Source organism: Erinaceus europaeus, chromosome X (assembly GCF_950295315.1).
Source record: "Erinaceus europaeus chromosome X, mEriEur2.1, whole genome shotgun sequence".
Classification (NCBI taxonomy): domain Eukaryota; kingdom Metazoa; phylum Chordata; class Mammalia; order Eulipotyphla; family Erinaceidae; genus Erinaceus; species Erinaceus europaeus.
In genome coordinates this window covers 96,001,183-96,014,373 of record NC_080185.1, presented here as the reverse complement: position 1 = coordinate 96,014,373, position 13,191 = coordinate 96,001,183, and the positions used below count along the sequence as shown (strand labels likewise).

The 13,191-nt window shown below is 37.9% G+C and overlaps 1 protein-coding gene across 12 annotated transcripts in view; it reads right to left on the bottom strand.

The window, feature by feature from the left end:
- The window catches only part of CASK (calcium/calmodulin dependent serine protein kinase), a 392,391-nt gene that overhangs the window by 38,843 nt on the left and 340,357 nt on the right, over positions 1-13,191 (bottom strand). For all 12 annotated transcript variants that reach the window (XM_060182549.1, XM_060182551.1, XM_060182553.1 and 9 more), the window contains 3 exons: positions 10,250-10,328; positions 2,510-2,595; positions 1,740-1,808 (listed from right to left, as the gene is read on the bottom strand). In XM_060182549.1, coding sequence (XP_060038532.1) covers positions 1,740-1,808; positions 2,510-2,595; positions 10,250-10,328 — 234 coding nt within the window. The remainder of the gene's footprint in view (positions 1-1,739; positions 1,809-2,509; positions 2,596-10,249; positions 10,329-13,191) is intronic.

Sequence of the window (13,191 nt, the reverse complement as noted above, 5' to 3'; positions counted from 1 at the left end):
ACAGAAATTGTAAGGGAAGGGGGTGATAGAGAGGGAGAGAGAGACAACTGCAACACTGCTTCACCACTTGCAAAGCTTTCCCCCTGCAGGTGGGGATCAGGGGCTCGAACCTGGGTCCTTGCACATTGTAACATGTGCATTCAACCAGGTGCACCACCACCTGGCCCCTGAGTATCAGTTTTTCTCCTATGCAAAAGCGAAGAAAACACTAGCGTGGGGGGCTCCTTTAACTTATGTGAAAAACTGGCCCCACTCCCGAATTAATTCAACCTTAAAAAAATTAACAGCAACTTACATTTGTATCTACAACTTATATCTGTATCTGCAACTTCTGTCATATTAATAAATAACTAAAGGTATCTTTTGGTTTGTCAAAAGACAAAAATCATGAGTATTTATCAAATTTCTTTTGACGGATGAGAAAGGTATAAGAGGCATTTGTTATTTTAGAACTTAAAAACACTTTCCATAAAATATGCCTGTGATATTCTCTCTTTCCCAGCAAGGTCAGTGCTCTAAGAAACACATTTCAAATCTCTGAATCCTGAGGCAGAAGCAGTTCTATATTTTTCTTTTTAAACACAGTATAAATTGAAGTTCCATACAAAGCCACCAAGAGGAGCCCAAGACCTGATAAAAAAAACATAAACCCCAATTGTTATGGCTGACTAAGAACTCACTTGACAAAGCTACGGATTCTTATACTCAGGTTCAAAAGGTTTAGAAAAAAAAGTATGACATCTCTGTTTTTTTCTTGTGAAATCTATAGTCTTACCAGAGAGGGGATGAAATATTATATTTGTTCTCTTGAATTCTCTTAAGTACAAATTCGATTTTCTTTTCCTTCCTTTTTATTTTTTTTAACAAATAGAATTTTCTAGATAAGTTTTGATATATGTTACCTGCCAGTCTTAAAAATGATATGTAGGAAATGTGTACTTCATGCTGATGTACACAGACTTGAAAGGTGTACAGGAAAGAACAAGCTTCATAAAATAAGACTAAAGCTGAACATGCAATGATCATTTGTAGTTCTGAAGATAAAGACTAGTCTATAAAATCTCATTTAGTAACCAAGATAGACCTGAATAATAGCGGTTGGACAAGGTACATTCTCTATAGGGGAAACCTATGGTAAGAAAGAAACTTTGTCATTGTATTACTCTAGAAAAATCTACATTTTTATGAGCCATTTCAAATTTAAACGATTTCACAAAAGGTTGCAAGAGCCTAGATTCCTCTCATTAAGTCCATTATCAATTCCTCATGGACTTATTATATACCTAGAGACCTGTCACAATTATTTTAATACATCTATCTTACAAAAATAGATCACTTCTCATATTCTTGGAAAGAAGAACTATCTGTGTGATTTCTTAACAAAGAGAAGCGAATGTACTTCCCGGAAATATTACTGCAATTACGGTCTTTATTTTTTTTTTTCTCCTCAGAGATTCCATCTGTTCTTCACTAAGTGTTATGTCATTACTTGCAGCTTCTCTAAATTTTCCTTTGATCCCAACCTGCAGAAAGTTAAAAGTGCTGAGGACAGCCCCATGGAAGCAGGGCCAAGCAGGTGGATGGGACCTACTCTGTTCCGTTATCTTTGTTGCAAAATTGGTGTGCAGTGATCAACAGCACAGGCAGAAACAATTTTCCAGAAAGCCAAAACATTCAGCCATCAGCAGACAGTTGGTTAAGAACCCAGAGGAGAAGGGGTGGTTCATTAGAGCCATTACCTCACAGGATGAAGATTGAGTGCGGTAACTTGGCACTATCTTGAAGGTGATACTCCCCCGCATTTCCCGCTGGAGGGAAAAAGACAAAAAAGGAAACCTTTTACAAACAAGTGTTGCACACAAAAACATAGAGGAAACCACTCAGAACTCTGTGTGTGTGTGTGTGTGTGTGTGGGGGGGAATTAATGTAAGCCAGTTTAGAGCTTTTCAATTAACAACTTTGGCCTCAATTTTTACTGTGCAGTGGGAAGAAGGCCTAGAACAATGACCCAAAATATCTCCCTCTGCTTTCATGTCTATGAAAAGGGTCTGTCATTATGCCTTAAAAAGATCCAAAGTCTAATTTAAACATAGAATTTGGGATACACATGGCCAATCGTGGCCTGATCTTGTCTATCCTATAGATAAATCCAGTACAACTACTATATTTAACAAAACAGGATACAGCTGATGTCAGCAGAGTTGAGGTTAGTGAAAAACTAGATCCCGTGTAGTCACAACCGGAAAGGATTTCTTTAAGCATCTACTGTTTAAGGGATAGCAGAGAAAGAATAAAAGCTCAAACTTCTAAAGGTGGGTAAAAATGTCTCCAGACTATTTCATGTAAACATTTTCCCATTTGTCAGTTTTTATGAATGTTGCATAGACTCAAGTTCATACAAATGATGGTACCAGAAACAGTCTGATTAAAACAGAATACTCCTGCTTATTTGCATTAAAAAGACAAGCTAACCAACAGTCTTAGAAAGAAGGAAGTTCCATCTACTTACAAGCATCTTTTGCAGTTGTTCCACTGTTTGGTTAGCCACACTGATACCATTGATTTCTCGAATTTCATCACCAACGTGAAGTGTACCTGAGAAGTTGTTCAAAATTATAAACATGAAATGACTTCCACTTTTTTTTTTTAAAAAAACTCTAAGGGCAGCTATGTGGGCAATTTATAAAAATTGAAGCCCATTATATTAGAAATAGGTACAACTTTGGTTGATTTTTTAAATTCACCAAAATAGATCTATTAACTTGTGGAATGCAGAGTTTTGGAAGACTAACTATGATTTTTTTTTTTTTCTGAGAGAGGTAGTGGTTATAGCTGTTTAAAATTACAACTTCTTTCTGGGAGGTAACTCAGGGGTAGAGTGCATGCTTTGTATGCATGAGGCCACGGGTCTGATCCATGGCACCATATTAAAAGACCAGAGTGATACTATGGTCTCTCCCTATCTTTGTCTCTCATAATGGAAAAAAAAAGTGTGAATTCTAGGTTCAGTCAGCCTGGGTTCAAATCTCAGCTTCATCTTACTAACTTTAAGATCTTGGGTAAGGCACTAAAATTCTCATGCCTCTATTTTCATATTTATAAAACAGCTAAAAACAATACCTATCCCACAGAGTTGTTTTGAAAATTAAATAATTTAATATAATGTAGAAGCCTTAGCACACAATAAAGTGCCATACAAGTCTTCGCTGTTGTTATCGTCATCAAATATTATTCAAAGGCCACCAATTTTCAAAGAGCTGCAACATAATATTTATGTAGTACTAAACTTATACTGAACAGATTGAAAGATTTTTTTAGGGTTCTGAGTGCCATTTTAAGTTTGCTCCCTTAATTATAACTTGTGCGTATGTTTACATACTGATACAACTTTGCTGTAAAAAGCTCACAGTATCTTTCAGAGGTATGTATTAAACTGTGTACAAATGATAATATGTTTGGGGTCTGCTTCAAATGATGGGGTTGGGATGGACAGTAGGGAAGAGAAACATGAAACGAGTGTGGCTACAAATTAACAACAACAATAACAATTATCTGGTTACAGATACATGGTTGATTACTGCACTATTCTCTTCATATTTCCTGACTTGAACTTACTGCACTGTTCTTTTTACTCATGTCTGAAAGGCAACGGAAGAAAAAAAAAATAAACCCTTTTGCTCGCAATATAGCTAATTCAAAACTCAAGTACTTTTTAAAAACTTTTTTATTTTATTTGATAGAACAGAAAGAAATTGAGAGGGAGGGGAGATAGAAAAGAAAAGAAAGATGGGGGGTCGGGCTGTAGCGCAGTGGGTTATGTGCACGTGGCACGAAGCGCAAGGATTGGCGTAAGGATCCTGGTTCCAGCCCCTGGCTCCCCACCTGCAAGGGAGTCGCTTCACAGATGGTGAAGCATGTCTGCAGGTGTCTGTCTTTCTCCCCTCCTCCCTCCATTTCTCTCTGTCCTATCCAACAGCGATGACATCAATAACAATAGTAACTACAACAATAAAAAACAAAAAATTAAGGAAGAAGAAAAGAAAAGAGAGACAGAGACACCTGTAGCACTGCTTTACCACTCATGAAGCTTTCCCTTTGCAGGCAAGGACCAGGGGCTTGCTTACACCTGGGTCCTTGTGCATGCTAATATGTGCACTTAACTAGGTCCACCACCACCCAGCCTTTCAAGTACTTGTTTGTTTTACAAGTATTCAATATAACGTGCCTAGGGTATACTTCTTGTATTACTGGTCACACAAAAGGAGTACAAATCCCCAAGAACATTTCCCTTGCCCATCCCCATTTGGCTCTCCACAACAAAGAACCCTGTAACTTGGATCCAGAGTGGTGGGAAGGATGAATGCTAGCTGGAGTTTTAGTCATGAGCTCATAGAGAGCCAAGATCCAGATTAGTGGCACTCTACAAGCGAGAGAACAAGAGACAAATTCTCTCTAGAAGAAAGGATTTCAAGTATAGGTCCACAGAATTTACACTGATTAGAATAAGCAATGACCTCATAATCAAAGATAATCAAAGAGTAAGACAAAGTGTAAAATATCAGGAAAACATTAGGAGTTGAGTTTCAAGGATGATCATGTAAAAAGAGACTTCCAGGTATGAGCAGACAGGTATGACAGTACAAACAAGAACCAGGGTTTGGCCATGGAGTAGCAATGATCAAAAGATCATGTTCAGGAACAACAGGATAAAACAACAAAAACAACAACAAAAATACCTGTAATCTGAGAAAATTTCTATTGCATCATTTGAAAAAACAAACAAACCAACCAACCACTGAGCCATAGGTGAGTACAGGCATGTATGGTAAAGGATGCAGGAAAAACTTTTAAGACAAAAAGAGCTTGAACTGGGAGGTGGCAATCGGCAGTGGACAGGCTGCCCCATTTTGTAGTCATACATATTAGGACACCGTAGCAACAAAAGAAGCAAATACACAGGAAAAGGGAGGGCAAAATGGACAGAGCAATATGACTAGTGTTGGTGAACCAAGGCCAACTATGGAAGACCTAGATATAAGAACAGAAACTCTACAGTCCCAATCTTTGTCTCTCCTTGGATGAACGTTGAAGGCCAGAGACACAAAGAGAGATGGAAAATGAAAAGAAACAAAGAAATCTGAAAGAGACATGAAGAGACAGAGAGGTTTTACATACATTTAACTCAAGTTCCCATGGAGGGAATAAAGAGCATAGATAATAGGCAGTATTTGCAGAAATAACTGTTACAAATTTTCTTAAGCTGATGAAAACAAGATTATACAAATCAAGGAAGAATGCTATATAAGAAGAAGGGTAGGGAGTCGGGTGGTAGCTCAGAGGGTTAAGCGCACGTGGCGCCAAACGCAAGGACCGGCTTAAGGATCCCGGTTTGAGCCCCCGCTCCCCACCTGCAGGGGAGTCGCTTCACAGATGGTGAAGCAGGTCTGCAGGTGTCTGTCTTTCTCTCCCCCTCTCTGTCTTCCCCTCCTCTCTCCATTTCTCTCTGTCCTATCCAACAACGACAACATCAATAATAACTACAACAATAAAACAAGAAGGGCAAAAAAAGGAAATAAATACGTAAATAAATATTTTAAATAAAAAAAATAAGAAGAAGGGTAAGTAAAAAGAAATCCATGCTAGGTGATAGTTTAAGTACAGAATGTCACAGAGAAAGACCTTAAAACATTCAGAGAGGATGGAACAATCATTTATAAGTTAAGGACAGTTGCAGAGACAGAATTTTTTGATCTAATAATGCATGCCAACAAATAATACAATGATAACCATCAGTATAAAACTGTGCTCTCAAGAAAGTAATATTCAAAATTGAGACTGAAATAAAACATGTACAGATAAGTATCACCCAAGAAAGTTTATTATGCACTTAAAATGCTCTTTATAGGATGGTCTGGGATGCGAGAAGGAATGGGTTAGCAAATAAAATCATAAACATTCCAGTCAATGCAAACAAAAAATATTGTCATACATTTTAACAGCGATCTCAAATCGTATTTAAAATAGGACAGAACTAAAGTACTTGGCAGGAATAATATGCAAGTCAGGAGTGTGATCAAATTTGCTATTATGCATTATGTAATGTCTTGTATTCTGTGGGAGTGGGGTTAAGATCTGGTGGTGAGAAGTGTGTGGAGTTGTACTCCTCTTATCCTATGGTTTTGTTAATGTCTCCTTTTTGAAATAAATAAAAAAAGATACTGTTTGACATTTCTATGGATTTAATATTTATTTATTTACTTACTTACTTATTTATATATTTTACCAGAGCACTGCTCAGCCCTGGCTTATGTTGGTGCAGGGGACTAAATCTGGGATTTGGAGCCTCAGGCATGAGAGTCTCTTTGCATAACCATTACGCTATCTAACCACTGGCTGTTGGGCATTTCTAAATACTCTACAACTTTAACAATTTTTTTCCTCCCTTGGTACTAGCAAAATATGTTTAAAGATAACCTGGCAATCAGACTAATCTGCTACTTTGATATTATTAGCATTTAGAGAATAAGTGTTTCTCATTAAAAAAAATACTTCAGTATTTCTAAGTTAAATATTTATGAAAACATTTCAAGGTAACACAAATTATGTTGAAATTCCAAAATACTGCCAGGACAATGAAACAAAACAAAGAAGGTGAATTAAATGGATAAACTGTTGGCACAATGGCTCACTTGGATAGTTGGCTGCTTTGGCATGTGTGCAACCCATGCTCAAGTTTGGCCCCACGGACGGAACTGAAGGGAGCTTTGGTGCTGTGGTCTCTTTCACTTCCATGTACTCTCTCTGTCTCTCTATCTCTGTCTAAAGAAATGAATTAAACAGAAGGATCAAGAGACAGTTCACCTAGTAGGGTGAAGGCTTGCATTTTGTTATGTGCAGGGCCCCAGCATGAGCCCTGGTACTACATGGGAACCACAGTAAGGGGTAAAGCTCTACTGCTGTTATGTTTCTCTTCACTCCCGCCCCTGCTGATATATATGTGTGTATATATATATATATATATATATATATATATATATATATATATATATATATATATATTTGGCCTGGTGTGGTAAAATCATGCACGTGCAGAGGCTTTGGAGTTGAAAATAATTAAATCTAAACAAAAAGATGGCAGACATCATCACAATAAATATGAATGAGCTAATGTTGTCAATTAAAAGACAGATCATCAGAATGAATTAAAAAGGCAATGCCCAGCTTTGGAAATATTTGATATAGAAAACTGCATCTACTAATCTCAATCAAATGGCAATCAAGTGCCACTTTGACATGTTTCACTTCAGACTGTGTCTAGAGACGCCAGACCTGGGATGTCAACACGACAGTTCCAACACTCTGTTGAGACTTTTCCTACCTCATAGGACTCCTTAGTTCTATTTCAGGTGGTGCACTTCCTAACAAAGCTACAGAACCTAGATATAGACCAGGGCCCATGAGATAGGGCACATGTGCACATGTATCTCTAAGTCAGGGGAAAATATAGACCTTAAAGGGAAAGTGCACAACAGTCTACAGTGACTCAATAAATACAGCAAGCAAGTAGAAAGAACTAAAAAAGATAACATAAAGCACTTAATCAAATAGTTTCTACTTAGACTTAGATACTCTCTTCACCCACTTCCTATTTCACTTCCCTCAATCACTCTAAGTCTAACTTCATCAGATAAAGTAAGGAATACAAAAGCTGGGTAAGAGCAAGAGACTGGCATACTTTAGTGATGACCTTTTTGGTCACTACCAGGTCCCAGTTAGGGAATCCTGGGATCCCCACATAGATAAGATGGACCTAGACCTCTAATAGATCCCCCTCTCCACCATCACTATTTATCCCTATCAGGAACAACATCATATACCCTCCGTGGATCGATCCAGGACCTTGCCCTCAAAGAAAAGGAAAGGTAGAAACTGCTCCATACTCTGAAGGGAGGCTGGGTCAAAATACTCTGCCACTTGAGGAAGATGGGTCCTGAAATGAGTGCAGTCTAGAATGTTCCTAGCTGTGCCCATGGAATGCGAGCTCAGGCCAACAGGAATGCGAAGGTTACATAGGCTCCTGTGCTAAATATGAATAGACATGATCCTGGGTCCATGCTTCTAGAGGGATAAAGACTAGGGAGGCTTCCAATGGAAGGTAGTTTCACAAGGAAGTTCTACCAAACTTTCAAGATACAAAAAATTAAATGTTATATGAAACTTTTTTTTTTTTGAGAACACATGGAGACAGAAGGCTTTCTAAGTCATTCTGTGAGGCTGATGTAATTCTGAAACTAAAATCAGAGAAACACAAGAAAAGGAAACTAACTATAGACCAGTCTTATGCAAAGATCCAAATAGAACAGCCCTTAAAAAAAAAGTTCTAGTACACAGAAAGGAGCAATCCAGAAAAGAAAGGCAATGCATGATGGCTGAAATAGATTTATCTGAGAAATGCAAGGGAGTTTATCATTAGCATATCTTTAAAATTCACATGCCACATTAACAGGTAAAAGGGAAGAAAATAAATGATTAGCTCAGAAGAAACATTTGATTACATTCAATACCTAATCATAATTAAAATGTTCAGCAACTAGAATTGTAGGGGAACTTCCTCAGTCCTAACACAAGGCATCTACTAAAACTCTATAGTAAAGCATCAATCTGAATGGGGAAAAAGGTAGAAAGCTCCTGTTTAGAAATAGCAAGACAAGGATGTCCACCAAAACCATCTCTACTAATGAGGACAGGTCCAACCCAGTGCAATGATACAAGATAAAGAGAGAAAAAAACAGTGATATGGGGCCGAGTGGTGGTGTAGCTGGTTGGGTACACATGTCAAAATGTGCAAGGACCCAGGTTCAACCTCCCAGTCCCCATCTGCAGGAGGAAAGCTTCACGTGTGGTGAAGCTGTGCTGCAGGTGTCTCTCTGTCTCTTTCCCTATCTCCCTTTCTTCTCCATTTCTGGCTGTCTCTATCAAATAAATAAAGATGGTTAAAAAAACACCATGATATAGCATCACTGAATTCACCAGAAATTATTGAAAATAACAAAGAAGAACTTTAGACTGGAATTGAAAACCAGATAGATATATTCCTGTGAGCGATGTTCACTCTGCAGTCTAGATAGACTCTTCTGAAGACAGCAGAAAGCTGGATAGTAGGTAGAGAGATCATCTCTAAAGAAAGAGGAAGGCACTAAGATGAGTGCAGTATTCTTGCTCTCTGGGGTTAAGGAAAATGCTGCTACATGCAAAATAACCCAAATTTGGGGTTAGGGAGACAGCATAATGGTGATGTAAAAGACTTTCATGCCTGAGGCTCTGAGATCTCAGGTTTAATTCAAAGCACCACCATAAGCCAGAGCTGTGCAGTGCTCTGGGTGAATGAGACAAAACAAACAAACAAACCACCAAACCAAACAAGAATATAATCTTAGATTGGACATCTTATTTTGTCACTTAATTTTTTTTTTTAGTATTAAAATTTTGGTAAATTTCCTAATCTATAAACAGTATACTTCACTCCTGAATGAGAGCATTTCTTGAGCTGTCATTTTAAAATTTGATCTTACCTGTCTATAAATAATAGCAAGTCTCTCCCAGAACAGATGCCACCTGTATATCCTGGGGAGGGGGGGGATCAGTATGATACTTTGATTTATAGACTATGGTGTCTGATAAATCAGGATCACAGCAGTGATTCAGAGATGTTCCAGCAACAGAAACTGAACGTAAACTTCCGTTCTAGTAATATATCTTCCATTATATACAGGCTGGAGTATATGCAGATGAATAGAAGCAAGAACAGGTTGACAGTGATAGAAATATCATTTATGGGAGTCGGGCTGTAGTGCAGCGGGCTAAGCGCAGGTGGCGCAAAGCACAAAGACCGGCATAAGGATCCCGGTTCGAACCCCGGCTCCCCACCTGCAGGGGAGTCGCTTCACAGGTGGTGAAGCAGGTCTGCAGGTGTCTATCTTTCTCTCCTCCTCTCTGTCTTCCCCTCCCTCTCTCCATTTCTCTCTGTCCTATCCAGCAACGACAACAACAATAATAACTACAACAATAAAACAACAAGGGTAACAAAAGGGAATAAATAAATAAATAAAATAAATATTAAAAAATTAAAAAAAAAGAAATATCATTTATATGGACAGTGATTTCAACATTCAGTATCAATCATAAAAACCTTCTCACTACACTATATGACAAAAAGGAAACAAAGAGAAAGTTTCTATGTGAAACTTACCTTGCCTGTGAATCATGCCCCCATGCATAATTCTTGCAACGATACAATGATTCAGCTCATTCATTTTTAAAGTGATTCCCTGTCAAATGTTAAAATCAGAATTACTATGAGGCAGCACTTCTCTTTATATTTGTAATTTTGCTATATATAATTTGGATTTGGAAAATTAAGAAAACACCACAAGGATGTAAGATGGAGGAAAATGTCATGTCTTACTCAACCACGCCAGAACCAAATATTACTTTCGGTATTTTGCTAGGTCTAACAATACTATACACACACTTTATAGCGCTCTCTAATCTTCTGATTATATGATTACTTTCCACAATGCTTGAAAACATTCATTTAATTATAATTGCCATTTATTTGCTGTATACAGTTTGGTAAGTCTGACAGATGCATACATGTGTGGTAACATCGCCATGATCAGGAGAGTGAATACACCCATCACGCCCATCCTTTCATACCTTTCCATAACATCTCCAATCAATCACCAAAAGTGCTCCCATGGTCTATAGATAAGTTAGAACTTGAATTTTTTTTCTCATTTGGTATAGTGGGAACAGGTGCTGGGTAGTGTTACCCATTTTGAATGGTCTTCCCTTGGCTTCTATTCTATAAACTTCAGGTGCCTTTGTTTTCCTAGACTCTTAGCTCTCTCTCTTCAATTCTGTGCGTTTATTTGCCTCAGTTCTCTCCTCCCAGTGCTGTGGTTTGGAAACTCTCAAATCAATAAAGTGAAGTTTACTTTGTTAGTTTCCTGCCTCTTAGGTGATCACTGTCCTTGTATGATGTTCAATGTCTTGAAAACTGTTCTTTCATGTAATTTGTCTGTTTTTAATTTTTTGGGTTGTTTCAGGTGAGAGTGTAAACCTGCCTCCTATTATTTTATATTGGTCAGAGATGGAAGTTGTACATATTTGCTGTCAGAATATTTATCCTGTGGATCACATTACTTATTTAAAAAAATAATTATTCAATATTATAAGGTTTGGTAAATATATTTTTTGCATTAGATATGGTTAATCTTAAGAATCACAAGGGGCATTTCAAATAATATTGACCTATAAATTTACTCCTTGGCTATAGACCCAGGAAGTCTAGAATGGAGCCCAGAAATCTATATTTTCATCAAGTGTCATCAGTAAAAATGGTTTTGAATTTGAGATAGTTAAGTGTAAGGGCTTTTTCTCATCTTCCTTGTTAAAAAAATAGCATTCTGTTAGAAAGATGCTAGAAGCACAAAAGTACTGGAGACTACGTAATCTAGACTGAATTTTTACAGTGCTACAAAATATTAGTGAATTGTTTCCATTTTGCAGTTCTTAGAAGTGGTAGGGAAGCAGTGTGAAAGACTGGCTTTTCAGAATGTTTCTTTCCCCAATACTCAATGGTAATACTTAAGTTTCATTTCCAACTTATACACTCAATCAGCACATATGGTTACCAAGAGAAGTGTTCCCAGAAAAAGGTTGTAAATTACTGTGTAAAGCTAAGTCCACAAGAGAAATGTTATTATGATGGTTTAAATGATGTATTCCTTCAAGCAGTGTTATTGTAAACCTTTTACGTGGTAGATACTCTGCTAGACACAATAGTGAATGAGGCAGGTAGGGTGTTTCATGGCTAGGAAAAGTCTACCTCAATCCCAATGCAGTGAATGCCTATTGTTTTATCTGCTCCAAATTGTTCTCTGCAGAGAGGAATTGAGTCATGTTCTCTCTGTCCTCATGTCCCCAAATCCAGAGAAGGGGGTGATTCAGCTTGGGTTGGGTGCTTACTTCTAAATCTACATCAGTTGTGTGGGTAAACTCTTGGCCCCTTTGTGTTTACAGAAACCTTTCCTCTATTGTCTAAGCTACTTCAAGTTTAGTCTGTTTTACTTGCAATGATGGGAGTCCCAATCAGTAGAGAGATAATTAAATGTGTAACCTTACAAATGGGAAAACAATGTACAATGGGAATGTGTTACTGGTGACACAGGTGGACATACTGTAGAAGGACCTCAAAAAGCAAAAGAGGTCATATATCTCACACAGTAATATACTACTTTAAATAAAGTAAACCAGGGGCGGAGGGTAGATAGCATAATGGCTATGCAAAGAGACTCTCATGTCTGAGCCTCCAAAGTCCCAGGCTCACTCCCCCACACCACCATCAGCCAGAGCTGAGCAGTGCTCTGGTTAAAAATAAATAAATAAATAAATAAAATCATCAAGTAGAGCTGTTTTAAACGTGATAGAGAACTATAAAGTAGGTATTTGAACAATGTAGTGTCATTCGATTTTGTTTGGTTATAGCTTTGATGAGAAAAAAAATCTTTTCTTTTACTTATTTTTAATTTTTTTAAATATTTATTTATTTCCTTTTGCTGCCCTTGTTGTTTTATTGTTGTCATCTTTGTTGGATAGGACAGAGAGAAATGGAGAGAGGAGGGGATGACAGAGAGGGGGAGAGAAAGACACCTGCAGACCTGCTTCACCGCCTGTGAATCGACTCCCCTGCAGGTGGGGAGCTGGGGGCTTGAAACGGGATCCTTCAGCCGGTTCTTGTGCTTTGCGCCATGTGTGCTTAACCTGCTGCTCTACCACCCGACTACCTAAAAACCCAATTCTTACTAACACTGAATGAAAGGAATAACAGTCTCAAGGATCTACTTTATTATTTATTTTCCTTAAAGTCTCAGTTTCTAAGAACAGTGAGCATGTGTTGTCTGTCTTTCTCCCCCTCCCTCTCCCTCTTTTTTTTTTTTTTTTTTTTTTACACCAGAGCACTGTTCAGCTCTGGCTTATGGTGGTACAGGGGCTTGAACCTAGGACTTTGGAGCCTCAGGCATGAGAGTCTGTTTGCATAACAATTATGCTATCTACCCTCCACCCTGCTGTGTTCTTTGTTGAAATATATATTGGGTCATTGGAAAAGTTATGGCAGATTTTCCCACG